Source organism: Schistocerca americana, chromosome 7, assembly GCF_021461395.2.
Source record: "Schistocerca americana isolate TAMUIC-IGC-003095 chromosome 7, iqSchAmer2.1, whole genome shotgun sequence".
Taxonomy (NCBI): domain Eukaryota; kingdom Metazoa; phylum Arthropoda; class Insecta; order Orthoptera; family Acrididae; genus Schistocerca; species Schistocerca americana.
Genome location: NC_060125.1, coordinates 94,714,385 through 94,737,247, shown reverse-complemented (window position 1 = coordinate 94,737,247; position 22,863 = coordinate 94,714,385). Strand labels below are relative to the sequence as shown.

General features: G+C 38.1%; 1 protein-coding gene across 3 annotated transcripts in view; it reads right to left on the bottom strand.

Moving 5' to 3' along the window:
- The window catches only part of LOC124622447 (UHRF1-binding protein 1-like), a 442,870-nt gene that overhangs the window by 206,861 nt on the left and 213,146 nt on the right, over nt 1–22,863 (bottom strand). For all 3 annotated transcript variants that reach the window (XM_047148146.1, XM_047148147.1, XM_047148148.1), the window contains exons 11-13: nt 20,077–20,345; nt 15,603–15,761; nt 12,774–13,201 (exon numbers count right to left, since the gene is read on the bottom strand). In XM_047148146.1, coding sequence (XP_047004102.1) covers nt 12,774–13,201; nt 15,603–15,761; nt 20,077–20,345 — 856 coding nt within the window. The remainder of the gene's footprint in view (nt 1–12,773; nt 13,202–15,602; nt 15,762–20,076; nt 20,346–22,863) is intronic.

The following is a 22,863-nucleotide window of genomic DNA, read 5'->3' as shown; positions in this document are numbered from 1 at the left end:
TATGTGAATTTTCAAGGCGTCTGGAGTCTCTTGAAGATTAACCTCATTCTGGTTGCCCAACAATGGCAATGGCGCACGAAAACATTCATGCTATGAGGAAAATGACTGAAGATGATCTTCATCTCACATTTTGTGACAGTGAAAAGACCCTAAATTTGGATCAACTGTGTGACAGAGCATTGTGCATGACCATTCTCGACCTAACAAAGAGATGGGTTCATTGAGTGCTACATTACTTGGCAGAAGCAGAGAAACACACAAGAATGAAGTGGTGCCATTGTATGCTTGAAAAATTCAACAAAGGGTGGTCCATAGACATTCTTAACATTGTCACAATTGGTTAAACATGGGACTACCAATTTAGTGGTTATCTGATGCTGTAGCTGACTGTGATCACCACCTCCTCTCGTTCTGGCTGCAGTGCCTGTGGTTCGCAACACACCATATACATGTGAAACAATGCTGTGAGCAATATCAAACTCCTGGTCTACACTCGTCACACTTCGTGCTTCTTCCAATTTCCGGACGATTCTTCCCTATGTGAAGTCATCCAAATGTTCTCTCCAGGTCATGTTGTAATGGAGACCAGTACCACATTACACTGTAACTGCTCATTGATAGACACTGTAACTGCTCACTGATAGACACACACAGTCTTTTCCTATTTCTTCAACCGCCTCGTGTAGCAGGACCAGCCCCATTTCATACTACAGTCGTTCTGACCTCACACCATGTGACATCCAACTTTTTGTGCTCAATTGGGAGACCTCTGGCAACATGCTCCTGCACTTGCAGTCTCATCCTTCAGTTTTGCAGAGCAGTGTATTTTGTTATTATGGCACTGAGAACAGTGTCCTTTTTTCCTATAATTTCCCATATTCTGTCATTTTTGAGGTGTTTGCGTTATAGTATGGAGATGTCATAAGTTCTTTGCCAAAAATCCATCTTAAGGGACAGGCATCACCTTATTGCTCTTTCTCCTTGCCCAATTTTAGTTCTCAAGTCTTGTGTGCTTCTTCCATTTGTTGTTAAAGTGACGCCCAAGAATTTAAATGTCCAGACATTTTTAAGTGTGCACAATCCTCCATTAAAATCTCAGTCATCGTCACCCATTATCACGCACTCTGCCTTTTTCACATTTTTTGTCAGACACTATTTTGAGTACTCTTCACATAGTTTCCTGAACGTGTAACAGGAGTTGGCTTTGTCTCCTGCTATCAGGGTTGTTCTACTAGGATTTCCATTACTTGACATTTCCTCTTCCAATTTTATAAAAGTTCTTCGTATGCTTTAAACAAAGTTGGTCCTTATGAGAACAGTTGTCTTAGATCCTAATTTATGGAGAATTTCTGGGAAATTTCTGGTACCTAGTTTAATCATACTGTTGCAACCCTCACATAAGTTTCTTACTGCCTGGACACACTTGTTACGGAGACCAAAATGTTGCATTACTAACCACAATTTACTTATACTTAGTGGAACTGTATCATAGGGCTTTTCAGATCAACAACTGTTAAATGAGTGATTTAAGGCAAGATCAGATCTCAAATTTTTCAAAAACAATAATTTTGTTTTTTGTTCTACAGGGTGTTGCAAAAAAATTTACACTCTTTTACAACTCATAACCTAAATACTTCATTTTCCTTTTGCACGTGTGATGGCTTGAAAAATGGCTGAAAGCATACTGAATCTTGAGCACAGAAAGTCTGCTCTGAAGTGCTGTGGAAGACTGTGAACATAAGTGAAGTGCAAACACAGTCCCAGAATGAAGTTCTAACGAGATGCACGAATGCGACTCACAATTACTTTGCTGCAAGATACGTTTGAGGAAGAAGGAACAGACCAGATTGGTGACAAGAACCATCCAGGAAGACCATCACACATCCATTGGGCCTACATTAGAAAGCGAAGTATTCATATAGTTTTAGCACTCTCCTAGAAAGTTGGTGCAGCAACTGGCTCATTAAACAGGAGTTCCATAAATGAGTGCCCATCGCGTTTTGAAGCAAGTAATACAGAAAGATTTTATTTCTAGTTTGCTCCATGCTCGGAATCAAGATGATTGTGACTGGATAATTTAATTTATTGTGTGGTATCAAGCAACATGTGCACAGGACAAAATTCCCATACAAGGTTGTTTGAAGTTACGAGGCCACTTTTAGGTTGAATTAATTGTAACAATTGTAGCTACTGACCACCTAAGAATTCTCAAGTGACAATAGAACACCTTGCGAACCTGTCAAGATTTAAAGTGTGGTGTGGTTATCAGCATTTGATTTGACTGGACATTTCTGTTTTGAGCATACAGTGGCTGGTGAAAATTATCTGGTGGAAAATGGTATGTCCAACAGGATGGAGCACCTCCCCACTACCATCACGACACAAGGGCCTACCGTGACGAACACCAACCAGACACACAGATAGGACACAGAGGCAGTACCGAGTACCCTCTACATTCATCACGTTTGAACCCTATGGATTTTTTCTATGGAGGCATGTGAAGCATAACATTCATAGCAAAAGACCAGCTACAATCAGTATGTTGAAAGAGCACCCATTGAAAACAAAAGTGACAAAATACCAATTGCAATGATCAGGAATGTGTTGGATTCCATTGGTCAGTGTAATAAGCTGTGTTTGGACCACAATGGCCAATAATTTGAACACTTTTGATAAATGGCTGGTTTCTACATTTGCTCATATTATCTAGAATTTTGAAATTTTTCCGTATCTTAATAAATATTAGCATTACATTCAACAAAAGAGTGTATACATTTTTTGGGACATCCTGAATATAAATGTTTGGACTTCCCTGAACATACTGGTGTATAATTTTTGCAGCAAATCTAAGTATGGGTATTTTTTATGCTTTTTAATACTTTTTAAAATTATACTTGACACATATCCATATTTTGATTTGCAGCTCCTTGTATTGGCCGTATTTGCAGTTAAAATTTTTGGGATTTGAGGTCCGCCAGTTACGCAAAACACCGTTTTTCTCAGTACCCAAACATGTTTCGACACCACTGTGCTATCATAAGTGGGTTTTCATTTTTATTTATTCTTTACATTTGGTGAGCATGAATTTTCTGGACCCCTTTAGTGTTAATTCTTACAGGTAGCTTGTCATGTTTTCGTGTGGCAAGCACTTCCATTCTCCACATCACGCTGAGATGTTGTGATGCATACGTAGCTATAACAAGTATTTTCCACAAATAACGTAGTAAAACGCTTTTCACTGCACCAGAACACACAAGGATAGGAGCCCACCTTCGGCAGCTAAAAAAGAAATTTGGTGACACCAAATTATCAGATCGTATCAGTATGAAATCTGCAGGAATGCTTTCTGATAATATTCTTGACGAGTTTCAGGAATACTATGGAAAATCCCTTAGTGAAAAAGCACGATTTAGAATACATGAGGAGAGCAATGTGGGCAATATATTTTCATGGGCTGTCAATAGATACTAACTCTGTACACAATTTGTGCCCATGGTACAAGTGTAGAAAAGCAGAGGCAGCTGGTAAACTACACGCATTCAACATTCAGTTCCTGAATCAGTAGGGGAAGCCATTAGGCATATATTCAGAGATTTAGCAAATCCAGATTTGCTAAAGAAATGCTTCCGTGGGAAGAGACAAAATATCAACGAGCCATTTAACAATATTGTTTGGATTCGGACTGCCAAAATTGTCTTTGTAGCACAAAAACATGAAGGCTAGGTGTGTACAATGCAGCGATCTCCTCCAACAAAGGAAACTCTAGAAGATTTGGATCACCTGGGAGTAAATATACAACTGAGTACAGGAAGAACATTAAAAATCATGAACTGATTAAGAGTGCAGATGGCTGAAATTTCTGTTCAGCAAATGACCCAGAAGACACGAAAGAAGAAAAGAAGGAAGAAGTTAGATGAACAGAAAGATGAAGGACAACATTATGAAGCAGGCTGCTTTCAACCAGTTTTTCTGGGATAGGCTTACTACTTCAACTTGACTTTTCTCAAAACTGTAAATATTCTGACAAAAGCTCGATTTTCTCAGGAACCATTACACAAAGTAACATAAAAAATTGTGGAACTTATTCATGCAATGGTGGTAATTAGGGTTTTCTGAGTGATACCATTAATGCTGTGTTTTATAAAACACAATTATTTACAAAAAATTAATATACAAAATCTCAGTTTCCAATACATGGATCTTCTTCGTTCCAGATCAGTGAACTAAATACATCCACATGTTAAGACTATTAAAAACTTGGTAGTGACAACATCAATAGTTTAAGAAATAATGGGCTAAATGTTGACGGGAATTAGCATTGTTGCTATAGTCTGATTTCACCTTAAGTGTGTCATCTGCAAATGATCATCCCATTCTAAACCCCTTCTCCTACTCCATCTCCTTACTTGTGTTTCTACTTTATGTTTCACTTGTCTTTATGTTGCATTCACATTCCTTTTATTCTTTTCCATGCTTTATTTATTTTGTATTGCCTGCTTCCAGGGTGGAATCTTGGCATCTCTCTTCCCAATATTTATTCTTAGCCCTTTGTAATTTTTTCTGTACTCGCTCCCTTTTATCACGGTAATTTAATTTATCATATGTGTTTTGTGTAGATAACCATTTTTCATAACAGCTTTCTTCTCACCTATAATCATTTCTATCTCTTCACTCCAAAATGGTGTAGCTTTCCTATCTGAGATTAGTTTTTCTTCAAGTGCTCCATTTGTAGCTTCATGTATGCATGTTTTCAGATTTTTCATACATGTCATTCGCCAGTCTTTTATGCTATTCTATACAGTTTTGTATCTAGCCTTATTTGGTGTAAGAACTTAGTTGAGCTATTTCTCAAATCTCTTCATGTTATAATTGATATTACTCAATGGAGTTCCATTATTGTCAGCTGTCTGTTAAGACTGTAAGTCTTTTTTGTATGGAAAATAGATTTCTGCATGACTAATAAATGATCTGAACCACATTCTGGGCCATGGATGTATATGATTTCTGAGATTTTCAGTTCACTGTTATGCCTGACAATAGTAGTATAGTCAATGATCGACTTTAGGCTGCATTCAGATTGTGTCTGTGTAGATTTGTGCGTATGTTACCAATTTTTAGCTTCCGTTGTTCACACAAATCAATTACAAGGGGCATTCAACAAGTAATGCAACGCATTCCTTTTCCTCAGCCAATTTCAGTTCAAAAAATGTGGAATTTGTTGCGTGGCAGCGTAGAATATTCCCACTTCAGCCCCCATACTTTCACGAAGCTCTGATAGGCGGCACCACTATTATGTAGCATAAGAGCATGGTGAGACATTGGGGAGGCATCCGTCATCATCATAAAAATGTTGCGCAAACCTGTCTGATCTCACACGTGCCAGACGGCCGTTCACAGTTGCGAGTCCTGCAGTGTTGGAAGCGGACCCTCTCATTCGAGAAGATTTATGGGTCACAATCAGTCACCTCACCGTTTGACTGGACCCCCACCAATTTGGGTACTCAAAGTTGTGTGCCCACTTGGTTTCTTGCTGCCTAACAGGAGACCATAAAGAGTAATGAAGGACCATCTGTACAGAATTTCTTCCGTGTTACGAGACCGATTGTGACACATTTTTGTTGAACATTGACACTGGCAACGAAACATGGGTCCATTACTTCAGACTGGAAACAAAACAGCAATCCATGGAGTGGCACCACATCTCTGCTCCAAAGAAAAATGTTCAAAGCCACACCCTTCGACATCAAAGTCGTGACATCAGACTTTTGCCCCTCTGAAGGGGTTATTCTGCTTGATGTCCTACCACAGGGTGTAACAATCAATTCTGAAAGGTATAGTGTTATTATCAGGAAACTGAACAAACGACTTCAGCGTGTAACTCGTCACTAAAGATACAAATGAAGTGCTCCTTCTCCATGAGAATGCAAGGCCTCACACAAGTCTGAACAACCAAGAGGAGCTCACAAAATTTCACTGGACTGTTCTCCGTCATTCAACCTATGGACTGGAAGTTGCAGCTTGCAACTGTTTGGCCCAAAAAAAGACCCACTCTGCGGGAAGCAATTCGTGGATGATGATGAGTTTATTGATGCAATATGATAATGGCTCCAGCACTGACCAGTAGAGTGATATCATGCGGGCATACAGGCCCATCCAGTAAAGATGGCATAGTGCTTTCACACTGAACACAGATTATGTTGAAAAATAGAGTTCTGTAGCAAAAAGAATGAAGAATAATATGGTTACTGGAATCATCAATAAAACTAACCTGCTTTCAGAAAAAAATGTGCTGCATTATTTATCGAATTCCCCTCATAAGTCTATCAACATTATAAAGAAAACTGGCATTCTACGGATTGGAGCGTGGAATGTCAGATCCCTTAACTGGGCAGGTAAGTTAGAAAATTAAAAAAGGAAAATGGATAGGTTAAAGTTAGATATAGCGGAAATTAGTGATGTTCGGTGGCAGGAGGAACAAGACTTCAGGACAGGTCAATAAAGGGTTATAAATACATAATCAAATAGGGGTAATGCAGGAGTAGGTCTAATAATGAATAAAAAATAGGAGCATGGGTAAGCTACTACAAACAGCATAGTGAACACATCATTGTGGCCAAGATACACACGAAGCCTACGTGTACCGCAGTACTACAAGTTTATATGCCAACTAGCTCCGCACACAATGAAGAGATTGATGAGATATATGGAGAGATAAAATAAATTATTCCGATAGTTAAGGGAGATGAACATTTAATAGACATGGGTGACTGGAATTCAATAGTAGGAAAAGCAAGAGAAGGAAACGCAGTAGGAGAATATTGAATGGGGGTAAGAAATGAAAGAGGAAGCCTTCTGGTAGGATTTTGCACAGAGCATAACTTAACTGTAACTAACACTTGGTTCAAGAATCATGAAAGAAGGCTGTATACATGGAAGAGGCCTGGAGATACTAGAAGGTTTCAGATAGATTATGTAATGGTAAGACAGAGATTTAGGAACCAGGTTTTAAATTGTAAGACATTTCCAGGGGCAGATGTGGACTCTGACCACAATCTATTGGTTATGAACTGTAGATTAAAACTGAAGAAACTGCAAAAAGATGGGAATTTAAAGAGATGGGTGGATAAACTGACAGAACCAGAGGTTGTAGAGAGTTTCAGGGAGAGAATTAGGGAACAATTGACAGGAATGGGGGAAAGAAATACAGTAGAAGAATGGGTAGCTATGAGAGATGAAATAGTAAAGGCAGCAGAGGACCAAGTAGGTAAAAAGACAAGAGCTATCAGAAATCCTTGGGTAACAGAAGATACATTGAATTTAATTGATGAAAGGAGAACATACAGAAATTCAGTAAATGAAGCAGGCAAAAAGGAATACAAACACCTCAAAAATAAGATTGACAGGAAGTGCATAATTGCTAAGCAGGGATGGCTACAGGATAAATGCAAGGCTGTAGAGGCATATATCACTAGATGTATAGGGGTAAGATAGATACTGTCTACAGAAAAATTAAAGAGGCCTTTGGAGGAAAGAGAACCACTTGTATTAATATCAAGAGCTCAGATGGAAACCCAGTTCTCAGAAAAGAAGGGAAAGCAGAAAGGTGGAAGGAGTATGCAGAGGGTCTATACAAGGCCGATGTACTTGAGGACAATTTAATGGAAATGGAAGAGGATGTAGATTAAGATGAAATAGGAGACATGATACTGGGTGAAGAGTTTGACAGAACACTGAAAGACCTAACTCTAAACAAGGCCCCGGGAGTAGACAACATTCCATTAGACCTACTGATAGCCTTGGGAGAGCCAGTCCTGACAAAACTCTACTATCTGGTGAGCAAGATGTATGAGACAGGCAAAATACCCTCACACTTCAAGAAGAATATAATAATTCCAATTCCAAAGAAAGCAGGTGTTGACAGATGTGAAAATTGCCGAACTATCAGTTTAATAAGTCACGGCTGCAAAATACTAATGTGAATTCTTTACTGACGAATGGGAAACTGGTAGAAGCCGACTACGGGGAAGATCAGCTTGGATTCTGTAGAAATACTGGAACATGTGAGGCAATACTGAACCTGTGGCTTATCTTAGAAGATAGATTAAGGAAAGGCAGACCTACATTTCTAGCATTTGTAGACTTAAAGAAAGGTTTTGACAATGTTGACTGGAATACTCTCTTTCAAATTCTGAAGGTGGCAGGGGTAAAATACAGGGAGCAAAAACTATTTACAATTTGTACAGAAAGCAGATGGCAGTTACAAAGAGTCGAGGGGCATGAAAGGTAAGCAGTGGTTGGGAAGGGAGTGAGACAGGGTTGTAGTCTATCCCCGATGTCATTCAATCTGTATATTGAGCAAGCAGTAAAGGAAACAAAAGAAAAATTCAGAGTAGGAAATAAAAACTTCGTGGTTTGCCGATGATATTGTAATTCTGTCAGAGACAGCAAAGGACCTGGAAGAGCAGTTGAACGGAATGGACAGTGTCTTGAGAGGAGGATATAAGATGAACATCGATAAAAGCAAAACGAGGATAATGGAATGTAGTCAAATTAAATCAGGCGATGCTGAGGGAATTAGATTAGCAAATGAGACACTGAAAGTAGTAAATGAGTTTTGCTATTTGGGGAGCAAAATAACTGATGATGGTCGAAGTAGAGAGGATATAAAATGCAGACTGGCAATGGCAAGGAAAGCATTTCTGAAGAAGAGAAAGTTGTTAACATTGAGTATAGATTTAAGTGTCAGGAAATCTTTTCTCAAAGTATTTGTATGGAGTGTAGCCATGTATGGAAGTGAAACATGGACGATAAATAGTGTGGACAAGAAGAGAATAGAAGCTTGCAAAATGTGGTGCTACAGAAGATTGCTGAAGATTAGATGGGTAGATCACATAACTAATGAGGAGGTACTGATCAGAACTGGGGAGGAGAGAAATTTGTGGCACAACTTGACTAGAAGAAGGGATCAGTTGTAGGATATGATCTGAGGCATCAAGGGATCACAAATTTAGCATTGGAGGGCAGTGTGGAGGGTAAAAATTGTAGAGGGAGACCAAGAGATGGATACACTACGCAGATTCAGATGGATGTAGGTTGCAGTAGGTACTGGGAGATGAAGAAACTTGAACAGGATAGAGTAGCATGGAGAGCTGCATCAAACCAGTCTCTGGACTGAAGACCACAACAACAACAGCAACAACAACAACAACTCACAGCAGCTTTTCTGTAGCATCCTACTACAGGGTCATTTAATTTGGAGCCCATTCTGACATTTAGACCACAGATAAGAAATACCTCACTCCAATTTCCAAATTTTTCCAAAATTGTCATCAGATCAGTCCTCCTCAGTAATTGGATCATTGTCGATGGGGCATGTGCTGATATGGTTACCAAAGGATTGATTTATCACATTGATATCCATTTGTAAATGTCTGTGATTGACTTATTTTCTAGACTTCCTTTTAACTACTAGGGATACTCCTCCTCAAGCTCTTTCCTTTGGTACACTACTAAACATGTGCAGGAATCCATCTCCTTCCTCTGTTCCTTTCCTTTTTTCATTGGTCTCTTTGAGATCTACTATGTCCGTATTGTGCCTGTAATGGGCAAACGCTTGCTGGGAGTTACTTAGGTGTGTTCAGAGAAGGAGCCATTCATTGCCCTGAAGATGGCTTAATGCTCATATATGAAACCATAACACAGGTCTGCAACTAAAAAACTGCACAGGATTTTTTAACATTCTCTTACACATTTTCACCTCCCAAAAACAAGTAAAATATTCAAAAAATTCTATCACAAACATTTTTATGTATATTGCAGTATTTATGTTCATGGTAATAAACCTATATGTTTTTTAAATTTAATAATTATTAAAAATTATATCAATTATAATTGATAAAATAAACTTAAATTTAAAAATTTACACTGTTAACTATTCTTTGTTACCACGTGCGGGTTTTACTGCGAATTCCTGGGTGTCAGAAGCAAATGCAAAAAATCTTATTGTTCAGTTTTATCATGTTGTGACAAGTCAAATGATGATTTGTATCTTGCATGAAATGAAGAGAAACTCTCGGTAGACATATTGCTAATCAAGTGAACAATGCTGTTGTTTCTGTCTAGTCATGGCTACAAGAGGTTGTGTTATTTCTCCAAACAGTTTTTGTTGTATCTGTGGCGAATACACTATTAAAAGTCAACAGAGAAACATAAGTGATTTTGTGAGGAAAGTTTATTTTGCTTACCTTAAATTAAAACTTGGTGATCAAGATAAACCATGGGCACCGCATAAGGTATGTAGAAGGCGTGAAGAAGATTTCCGTTTGTGGTTTACGGGTAAGAAAAATACATTTAGATTTGGAATTCCTACGATGTGGCGTGAGCAGAAAAACCATACCACTGATTGCTACTTCTGTTCTGTTGACGTAAAGGGATTCAATTCAAAAAACAAAAGAAGCATAAGTTATCCTAAGCCTGACTCAGCTATACGTCCAGCTCTGAAATACCTATCCCACAGCCATCTTCCAGTTTGGATGAATACCCGAGTGAGTTGGAGGACGAAGTTACATTACCTCCTCAGGGGGAGTCAAGCTCAGATTTTTCTTCACTATTCAACTATTTTCTCAAAGTGAGCTCAATGATCTATTCAACTATTTTCTCAAAGTGAGCTCAATGATCTAGTAAGAGATTTAGGTCTTTCAAAAGATGCAGCCGAGCTGTTAGGTTCACGATTAAAACATAAAAACCTTTTATCTGGCACCTCACTTTCATGGTACAGACACCGAGAAAAAGAATTTACCTAGTTTTTCTCAAAAGAAGGAAATTTAGTTTTTTGCAATGATGTGGAAGGACTCATGTGGTGCTTTGATATGCAGTATGACTCATCTGAATGGCGCCTATTCATTGATTGATCCAAAACTAGTCTTAAAGTAGTATTATTGCACAATGGAAATAAATATGCATCACTTCCGATGGGACATTCTGTGCATATGGATGAAAACTATAATGATTTGGCCATTATCCCGGAAAAAATCAAGTATCAGGATCATCAATGGATGATTTGTGGGGACTTCAAAATACTCACGATGCTTTAGGGTCAGCAGGCAGGCTATACTAAATACCCATGCTTCTTATGCTTGTGGGATAGTAGAGCCAGAGAACAGCAATGGACTAGAAGTGACTGGCCTCCCCGAGAAACTTTAAAACCTGGAGAGAAAAATGTTATCAATATTACTTTCGTACCACCAGAAAAGGTTTTGTTGCCCCCTCTCCATATCAAATTGGGATTGATGAAACAATCTGTAAAATCACTACAAAAGGATGGGGACTGTTTTAAATATCTGTGTACAAAATTCTCGAAACTGCCAGAAGCAAAGTTGAAAGAGGGAGTTTTCACTGGCCTCGACATAAGAAAACTTTTAACCAACACCCTCTCTGTAGAAAGTATGAATGAGAAGAAAAAAGAAGCTTGGGTATCGTTCAAGGATGTAGTGCAAAAGTTTTTGGGAAATACTAAGGAGCCCGACTACAAAACCATTGTTCAACGGATGCTAGCAGCATACGAAGATCAAGGCTGCAAGATGAGCTTGAAGCTCCATTTTTTACACTCCCACATAGACAGTTCTCCTGAAAACCTGGGAGCTTACAGTGAAGAACAGGGGGAGCAGTTTCACCAGGATATCCATGATATTGAGAGATGGTAATAAGGAAGATGGGATGCCACTATGCTCACTGACTACTGTTGGAGGCTTAAGCAGGAAACGAAAGATGGAAATCGGAAAAGGACTCGGCGAAGTATCAAGGAAAAGAAGAAAAGGTTTCATAAAAAAAATGAATAAGTATAATATTGTTACTATATGTCTCAAAATAATGTTTCGTTGAGTGTGAAAAAATATTATGTTTGATAATTTTGAATAAACGGGTGCTTTTACCAATTTTTTTTTGTTTGAATTTGCAAAAACACCTTATGTGATAGAAAAAAATGAACATCACTTCTGAAATCTGCGCATTCTAAAACATATAATTCAGTAAAAATACCTCATGCAGCTAAACAAAAAATTCTTTGCAGACCTGTGTAGTTAGTTAATATTTAAAGAAATTGTTTTATAGCCAAAGCTGCATTCAAAACCATTTTCTACTAACTGGTTTCGATTGGTAAGACTGACATTTTTAGACATTTAAAAACTTTTTGGTTGTACGTCATGTTCCATTGTGCATTCATTACTCAGGCATTTTGACGTTTCAGTGGAGAGTGTATTGCACATTCCACACAGTTTTGTCAAAAGTAATATTACAAACAGGTTGTTCACAAGTAAAAATATACACTTTCTGAACATAGACTACATATGTAGCACTCCTTTGACATTTGTCAGGGGTTAAAATCTGCAATACATAGTAAAAGTGCACATTTATGCCAATGTTTATAGTTACACGACTGGTGAAACACACCTTAGATCATTCTCACTCGAAGTTAATATTTACACAAATTACTAAAGTATTCAATCACTTGAACATGACTTAAAGAACTCACACAGGAAATATAAAATGAAATGAGAGAAAATGCAAGGTTCACTAGGTACAATGTTCTGAAATTTGGTACAGGTACAACATGCAAAATCTTCATTATATATCGATTACAAAAACATTGGTGTTATGTTAGTGATTAAAATATGTGCTGCCTACAAAACAATATATATGAGGAGGAGACAGTCAAAGAACTAAAATTTAATACCAAAATCAAGTGATAAAAATGAAACTGCCATAATTTAATATACCTTTCACTGTCTGAAGAGGCATCACTACGTTGAGAAGCAGTCTCACTGGCCAAATCATCTGGACTGGCTTTCAGTACTGAATCTAATGATGTAACCATATTGCTCAGGCCTTTCCAACCCTTTTTAACAGTGCTTATGCTAGCATTGAAGTTATCAGGTATTGAAAGACCAGTAAGAGGTTGCACAGAGTTTACTGGGAGAGATGAAGTCACTGTGTCCATGTAAGATGCCACATTAGGAGGAACACTATGGCGAAGTCGAGAGTCAAATGGACCTTCAAATGAAGGAGATGAAGATAGGCTATTGGCATGTATTCTCACTCCTTCATCTGCCAGACTTGCAGAGTCAGGGACAACAGATTCAAGATCGGCACTGCCGTGGTATTCTCGTCCTGGTGTCTGTGATGCCATAACAAATGTTATTTCAACCTGAAAAAAGTAATATCTCATGAGCATGTTCTTATTTAATCAGTTATAGAAAAATGATACGGAGGGAAGTACAAGAATCGTACGTACTGGAAAGAGAAAGGGGAGTCAAACTATTTCTTTATGTAATTTTGGCACATGGAAAACTGCCTCCAATTTTCTAAGTGTGCCACTGTGCAAGCCTTTGAAGCTCAAGTTACAGTTAAGCAACAAAAATGGCTAAGAAATGTAGATATTAACGCCAAGCTTTTCAGCTGACTTTATTTTTGTAGTCAAAAGAAAGGCAGAGCTAGAATTATCGGGATCGCAAGGCTTTTAAATTAGTTGCAAACATCGGTTAAAAGACACATAACATCAAAATATAAGAGAAAATTAGAATAGACAATTTAAAAAAAAGCCAATACTGGGGAAAATAAAGTATAAATGAAAGACTTTTACTACTAAGAAAGTCATAACACATAATATGCAAGCAACACAGAGGCCATACTGACATAGGGATAAAGCTTATTTAAACAAGAGCAACTTTCAGGTACAAAATACTTACCTTGAATTGCGAGAGGACTTTCTACATCTGTATTTCAGATCATTGTATGACTGAATGAAATATTATCAATTGGAAAATAATGATAGAAACAACTGAGGTGTTTTGAAATGTGATATTACACAGACTTAAAAATTAAGCAGATGGATACAGTATGAAATGAGATTTTAACCTACTGTGGATGGCACCAGAGTCAGAATCAGTTAATTGCAAGTGCTGAAGAGGATGGAGCTAGAGCTGAAATTTTCTCTATGAATTTGTCATGGACCACACCATTAAGTACCAGGTAGTCTGCTGGACAATATTGCATCCTGGGTACCATGTAGAACAACACAGTGGTTGCTAGAAGGGCACAAATATGTATATTTCATTGATACAATGCCTTCCTATGTGTATTGTTTCTTTGCTCCCATGCATGTTTTGAAGTCCCTAAATCTTATTCTGGAGACATGACGGAGCAGAGTATTAATGTAAATGTTGGAAAAGCCTTCCAATGACTTGCAATCAGGGGACATATGTTATCTTATTTTGGAGAAATATGAATATTCGTGTAACTAAATATAAATATAGAATGAAAATCCTCACAGGATGTAAATAATTTAGGAGTAAAGCACATATTTTAGAATGCTGACTGTCCCACTTTTAACAAAAATACTTATATAGTGATAACCCTGATCCCTCAATTCCACTATCTGAACATCAGTACCGCGTAAAAGATGTGAAACGGTATAAACAAAGTAATGAGATGCACATCTCAGATGGAAAGCAGCAGATCTGGTACACTGTCATATTTTCACAGGAAAAAGATGTGTGGTGGTACCTTTGAACAGTGTACCAACAACATGATTGTTTCAGTTTATTCTTATCACATGAGATGAGATTAAATGTAATAAAATCAGTGTTGATTCTATGAGCGTAAACATGAGAATGCAAATTTAAGGAGACTTGCATTTGGAATAAATGGCAAATAAATGAAACATAGAAATTAACTTTTCATTTTGTATTTATTTTTGTGTGATTGTACTTTGAATGTGCATTACACAAAAGATAAAAGATGAGTGATTACTGGCCAGAGAATTGCCTTTTTTCAGTTCTCTAGCTGTTTTTGTAACAAACCACAATTATGGCAAGGATTATGCTTCTTCTCCACAATGAATATCACTTGACAAAGTTGATCTTCCTGTCAAGAGGCTTTTTCAAGAGTACTTTGAGAAGAACATTACTATGTATACTGATTGACACCATATGTTACATTTGATTGTGGGAGCTTAACACAGAAACCATGGGCAAGTGAACATCACATGGAATTGAACTTCCAAAAAACAGGACTGTGGAATAAGGGAAAAAAAAGTCACAGCAAGAAGTCAGTGTAGTTTAGTATGGATACGTGACACTCATCATTCATCAGCGTGTAAGTTACTGCCAATCAAAAAATTTGTTTGTTATTATTACCAACAGCACAGAATAAAGCTTAATTCTGTTTATGTATGAAAATAAAGAACAACACCTAAATACTTCTGACCTGAGCTGCCAGAGAAAATTTGTTTGTTATTATTACCAACACCACAGAATAAAGCTTAACTCTGTTTATGTATGAAAATAACGAAAAAACGCTAAATACTTCTGACCTGAGCTGCCAGAGTTGATGGTCATGTGTGACTGAAGTGTGGTTGCTTGTGTGAATGAATGGTGTTGGTTTCTCTCTTTCTGATGAAGGCTGTGGCCAAAATCTTATGTGCAAGTGTCTTTTAATTGTTCCTGCCTGCAATTCAACATGTCATCTTTATGGTGAGTAGCAACCTATCTCTTCCTAGCTTTTTAAAAACTAAATACTAGTATCTATTAAAAATAAATTCCATGTACCTGTGGCAGCAACACGCCTGCTAAAATAACTGTTGGCGGGAGACCATCATTTCCTTGAATGCGACGTGAGTCAACACTCATTACGGCTGCTGTCTCACTAATTCTATCCATCGCTCTCAGAAGGAACAAATATTGATAATGATTAAGTTGAAAACTAACCTGTGGATCAGAGTTTATTTATAAATGGCACATCCAATAAAAAATACTTGTGAATTGTGGAACATGTGAAACTAAACACAGTTTTACAAGTATCAGACAATCCTTTCATTATAAAAAAAAAAAAAAAAAAAACATGGTGCACATTATTCATTCAATGTCAGTCCACACATTTCATTTTTTACTAATAATGGAAGTAATTAAGAAGCGTGGTATGAATTATGCAGAAAGCTATTAAATACCGATTACAAAATGGTTCCTGTTGAAAGATTCAGAAAACTACAAACTCTGGCCCATTCTCTAATTTCAATAACGGTCTACTTAATAGAATTATACCCACTTTCAACAATGTGTGACTGTGCTCTGCATGGTAATACACAGGGTGGGCCATTGATCGTGACAGGGCCAAATATTTCACGAAATAAGGGTCAAACGAAAAAACTACAAAGAGCGAAACTTGTCTAGCTTGAAGGGGGAAACCAGATGGCGCTATGGTTGGCCCGCTAGATGGTGCTGCCATAGGTCAAACGGATATCAACTGCGTTTTTTTAAAAATAGGAACCCCCATTTTTTATTATATATTCGTGTAGTACTTAAAGAAATATGAATGTTTTAGTTGGACCACTTTTTTCGCTTTGTGATGGATGGTGCTGTAATAGTCACAAACATATGGCTGACAATTTCAGATGAACAGTTGGTAACAGGTAGGTTTTCTAAATTAAAATACAGAACATAGGTACATTTGAACATTTTATTTTGGTTGTTCCAATATGTGATACATGTACCTTTGTGAACTTATCATTTCTGAGAACGCATGCTGTTATAGCGTGATTACCTGTAAATACCACATTAATGCAATAAATGCTCAAAATGATGTCCGTCAACCTCAATGCATTTCGCAATACGTATAACAACATTCCTCTCAACAGTGAGTAGTTTGCCTTCCATAATGTTCACACATGCATTGACAATGCACTGACGCATGTTGTCAGGCATTGTTGGTGGATAACGATAGCAAATATCCTTCAACTTTACCCACAAAAAGAAATCTGTGGACGTCAGATCCGGTGAACGTGCGGGTCATCGTATGGTGCTTCAACGACCAATCCACCTGTCATGAAATATGCTATCCAATACTGCTTCAACCGCATGCAAGCTATGTGCCGGACATCCATCATGTTGGAAGTACATCACCATTCTGTTATGGAGTGAAACATCTTGTAGTAACGTCAGTAGAACATTATGTAGGAAATTGGCATACATTACACCATTTAGATTGCCATCGATAAAATGGCAGCCAATTATCCTTCCTCCCATAATGCCGCACCATACATTAACCCGCCAAGGTCACCGATGTTCCACTTGTCGCAGCCATCGTGGATTTTCCGTTGCCCAATAGTGCATATTACGCCGGTTTACGTTACCGCTGTTGGTGAATGACACTTCGTCGCTAAATAGAATGCGTACAAATAATCTGTCATCGTCCCGTAATCTATCTTGTGCCCAGTGGCAGAACTGAACATGACACTCAAAGCCGTCGCCATGCAATTCCTGGTGCATAGAAAATGGTACGGATGCAATTGATGTTGATGTAGCATTCTCAACAACGATGTTTTTGAGATTCCCGATTCTCGCGCAATTTGTCTGCTACTGATGTGCGGATTAGGCGCAAAAGCAGCTAAAACACCTACTTGGGCATCATCATTTGTTGCAGGTCATGATTGACATTTCACATGTGGCTGAACACTTCCTGTCTGCTTAAATAACGTAACTATCCGGCGAATGGTCCGGACACTTGGATGATGTCGTCCAAGATACCGAGTAGCATACATAGCACATGCCTGTTGGGCATTTTGATCACAATAGCCATACATCAACACGATATCGACCTTTTCCGCAATTGGTAAACGGTCCATTTTAGCCCAGGTAATGTATCTGGAAGCAAATACCGTCCACACTGGTGGAATGTTACGTGATACCACGTACTTATACGTTTGTGGCTATTACAGTGCCACCTATCACAGAGCGAAAAAAGTGGTCCCACTAAAACATTTATATTTCTTTAAGTACTACATGAATATGTAATAAAAAATGGGGGTTCCTATTTACAAAAACACAGTTGATATCCGTTTGACCTATGGCAGCGCCATCTAGCGGGCCAAACATAGCGCCATCTGGTTTCCCCCTTCAAGCTAGACGAGTTTCGTTCTTTGTAGTTTTTTCGTTTGATGCTTATTTCATGAGATATTTGGCCTGGTCACTATCAATGGACCACCCTTTTTATTAACTTTCACAAAGTAAGTGAATTAAATGGCAGTATTATTTTTAATGATGTTTCATAATTCTGAGAATCAGTTACTTGTTATGTAGTTTTGATGGCCTCATCTTTAAATGTTTAAACATATTCCCCAATAAAACAACTTCTTGAAGAGGAAAGTCACTATGAGCATCAAGTAATAGCAAATTTTAAAGAAACTGGAACTGACACCAGCAGCATTCAGCATCATATCTGGTGTAGTGCTATGATTGTATGTAAGGCATCTGTGAGAACTTCCGTAAAAGTCACCATTACAGATGGTACACAGTAATCTGACATATAAAGTAAGAAACAACAGACTCAAAAGTTTGAGCTCTGTGAGCAACAAACGATTGGTTCAGTTCTTGCAGTAGAAAAAGATCTTAATCACTCTAAGTGTGGCATAAGCATTTCAATTTAATGCCACGCAAGTGACTGGGGTGTCAATGTATGACACATAAGAACTCACATTCCCATCATTCCTGGTGTCAAAATGAGTCTTTACTAATTAAAAAAAGCCCTCTACATCTTCTCAAATTATGTTTATCCAACAAAAGTAAAGACAGAATCAAACAACAGAAACTCCAGGTTGGAATATCAGCACAGTAAGGAAAATATAGATTGCTACTTACCGTGAAGATGACTCATTAAGTTGCAGACAGACACAATTAAAAGATACTTAACATTATCTTTTGGTCACAGACTGCATTAGAAAAAGAAAGAGAAACACAAACACATTCATTCATTCAAGTAAGCACACTTCAACCCACAGACGATTGTCATCTCCAGCAGCTCGGACCAGAATGCCATACTGCATCTCCATTAGAGAGGAGGACAATGTCCAGGAAGGTGCATGCTGGGTTGAAGAGGACTAGGTGAAGCAGATGGGAGATAAGGTGTTGAGGTTGTGACGGAATGATCATGGGTGTCTTGGCCCTTATTCTTAAAACACATTCTCTGCCCCCAAAATAATCCCAGGCTCGACCTACAGTAACCTATTGTCCCCACACCCTCAACCCAAGAGTTTCCACCACCTGTCCTATCATCTCCTCCATATTTTCATCCCCTTACCCTCTTTGTGTGACATCCTCTACCAACACACCTGTACATATATTCCCTTCCCCACTCCTATCTGTTTGCACTCCCCATTTGCACCAACCCCCATCCTCCCTACCCCACAGCCTTCCGACACTTACCTGTTGGCAGTTTAATCCCTGCATGCTCTGACAGACAACACTCTTGTCTTCCCCCGCCCGTACCCTGCAATCCCTCCCCCTGCCCCGCCCTTTCTAGATTGCTGCTTTCGTTCCACGTGCCAACTGCATTCCTGTCTGAGCTGCGAGAGATGGTAGTCGTGTGCACGAGGTGTGCTTGGCTGTGTGAATGAATATGTGTGTGTGTGTGTGTGTGTGTGTGTGTGTCCTTCTGTGAATAAGGCTTTGGCCAATAGCTTACGGGTAAGCGACTTTTCGTCGTGCCTGTCTACTGTTCAACGTGTCATCTTTACAGAGAGTAGCAATCCATCTTTTCCTTATACTGTTAAAAGTTAACCATATATGGACAAAATAGGTTATCTTTCTAGAACTAACTATACAAAAATCGCTTTTCTTGATAAATTCAATAATCTGCTCTCTCATTCCATCATATATTGTACAATAAATACAAAACCACAGCTTTAAATATTACTACACTGCAAAAGGGTTCTTATTTTCTGCATTTCTACATCTACTGCTAATTATTACTAAACAGTGTTGTAACTGTAACTACCACAGCCTTATTACATTAAGTAGGAAACAGAAAGGATCTAAGTTATGTCAACTGCAATTTTATGTTTGTGAAATAAATAACTAAAAAAGAAACCTACTGATTGAAACTGAGATGGTATTAACAATGTGAGGCGTTACTCTACTTAAAATTACTGTCATATCTTGCAGCAATTCACTACGTACAACAGTTATGAAGTATTACTGCATCTCTTAATAAGCAAATCTGTAAATTCACATAAACATTCAGAACACTAACCAGTGCTGGTACATGAGCAAGTGTATTGAGCACAGCGTCAGTTGCATCCCAATGGGCCCACAGTGTTAATGGGAATGCATCAGTCAACGGTACAGGATCAACTCCTGCAGCAATGTCTGCAGGGGCACCCGAAAAGCTTGCACTCACAGGTTCCAAAGACACACACCAAACATCACGTGCATCTGTCCATAACAGTGTACGAGACAAAGAATGCTCCAACTGAGATACATCCCCCGTTACATGAGGAACTGGTCGCACAGAGTCGATTCCTGCACAGAATTAATGTGGTATTAATTTTTAGCAGTCTACTGACAATGTATACTGAAACAATGGCTACATGGAGTAATATGTTCTAAACGCGTATTAAATAATAATAATAATCTATGACTCTGCACTTTGAAGAGATGTCAAGTCAAATAATATTAGAAAGACTAATCTAAAAGCAACATTTCAAACAACACCAATAATTTTATCAAGGTTTTTTTTTCCTAACAGAGCCAACAGATGATAACATAAAACACGAAATAATCAGTAACATTTACTATTATATTTTCAAAATACACTGTGAAGTTTCAACTTTTTATTTTTGAAATACAAATGTTTTTTGGACAATTAATACACAAAATATTTGCAGGAATATTCATCTTACATGTCATCTGATTGATCTCACCTCACCAGATCTTACATTGGCTAACTGCTATCTGTTTGACATGGCATCATGTTTCATAGCCAGGAATAAAAGTAAATATGTAATACAGTTTAAACTCTGAAACAAAGCCCTTTCATATTGGCAGCACAATGCTACTTGTAGGAAAAACTACTCAATACATCATCTGCAATGAAAGATTTGCCACAAAACCATCCAGACATTCATAGATGAGACAGTGCCTTAAACTGAAGGTAGCAAAACAGCAACAGAGATTTGTCACAAAACCTAGAGAAATTCTAGTATTATTTAAAGGCTGTTAGCAGCATCAAAGAGTGTGTTTAGACATTCATAGATGAGACAGTGACAGAGGGTAGCAAAACAGCAACACAGAATCCTGTTTTCAAATGTCCCTTACAAACGAAAATCAAGGGGCAATGCCTCAGTTTAATTCTCGCACCACTACAAACATGAGTCACTTAGATATTAGTGTCATGGCATTGAGACACAGCTCAAATCATTAAAATTGGACAAAGCTTCAGGGCCTAGCAGAATCTCTATCAGACACTATACTGAATTTGTGGCTGAGTTTGCTCCTCTTTTAACCACACTGTAACTTAGACACCTCAAACAAACGCTGCATTCACCCAGAGAAATGTTTTTGGACTGTTGCAGTTTGCATTGTATATCAATGACCTTGCAGACAATAAAATGGTAACTTCAGAATTTTTGCAGGTGATGCAGTTATCAATAATGAAGAACTGTCTGTTAACAGCTGCAAAAATATTCAGTTAGAACAGTATAAGATATCAAAGGGAAGAAATGACTGGCAACTTGCTTTAAATTTTCAGAAATATAAAACCGGGCATATAAAAAAAAATAAAATAAAATAAAATGAATACAAAAAGTTGTGTTGTATGACTACAATTTAAATCACTCAAAACTGCATCACAATAGTGCAACCCATCCCAGGATACTGCTCAAGTGTGTGGGATGCATACAGGTAGGACTAATAAAAAATATGCATAGAAACAAGAGTAACACAACAGGTCATAGTTTTGTCTGGCTCATGGGAGAGCGTATATATAAAAGCCTACTTACAAAGTTTCAAGAACCATCCTTAAGTGAGGAATCCAGGAATATACAACACCAACCCCTCGCCCCCATTATTCCCACGTACTGCACCTATAGGGATTATGAAGATGAGATTAGACTAATTATAGCTCACACAAAGTCATTTAATCTATCGTTTCTCCCAGACTCCAAATATGAAAGGGATGGGAAGAAGCCCTAACAAATGGTAGTACCCTGAGCCATGCCCTTCATAATGGTTTGATACAAGTAAGATTATAAATACTGTAGATAATCTTCTGAAATCACATTCTTCTACACTGAACTCGCACTTCTTAATTAGATACCTTTTGATTTGTTTGACACCAGACCAAGATGTTGAGCTGTAATGAAAGTCAGATCCTCCCCTAGATGGAGTGATCTGAATTGCCAATGCCTTTGAGACCTGCAAGAAGTGCAGCAACCAAACACTCCATAGCTCTTGCCATTTTCCAAGTCGCCCGCAGTGTTTGTAAAGCAGCCACATGTAGAATGTCTTTACTATGAAGCTCAGTGCCCAACTGACTTCAAAGGAGAACATATTGCTGAAGTGTACAATAGACAATTCCATGGGCCCTCTGCTCAAACCCATATTGTGACAACAATACACTCAAACAGTTTTCAAATGTAGCCACGATAACACACTCTCTCTCTCTCTCTCTCTCTCTCTCTCTCTCTCTCTCTCTCTCTCTCTCAAGAAGAAATTAATATTTTCAGCTGTTATTTAAGAGTTTTCCATCACTCTCCTTTTGGTACAGACACTTTAGTGTGCATTGTAAGTAAATCTTCACACTTTACCACTGCTGTTCCACAACTAAAATCCTAACAATCTCAATTCTGGGTGTATGGCAGCCATAATGCTCTGATCCTTGGTCTATAAACTATACTCCTGATTATTACAGATGTTAACTCATGCCAGCATATTCTTAACAGTAGAAGATTTGGCCTTGAGCATAGACTGGCTTCAGATTTGCATTCGCAAATCTGTTTGTGCCATTCAGCAACCTACTCTTTGTGATGAAATAGATTCA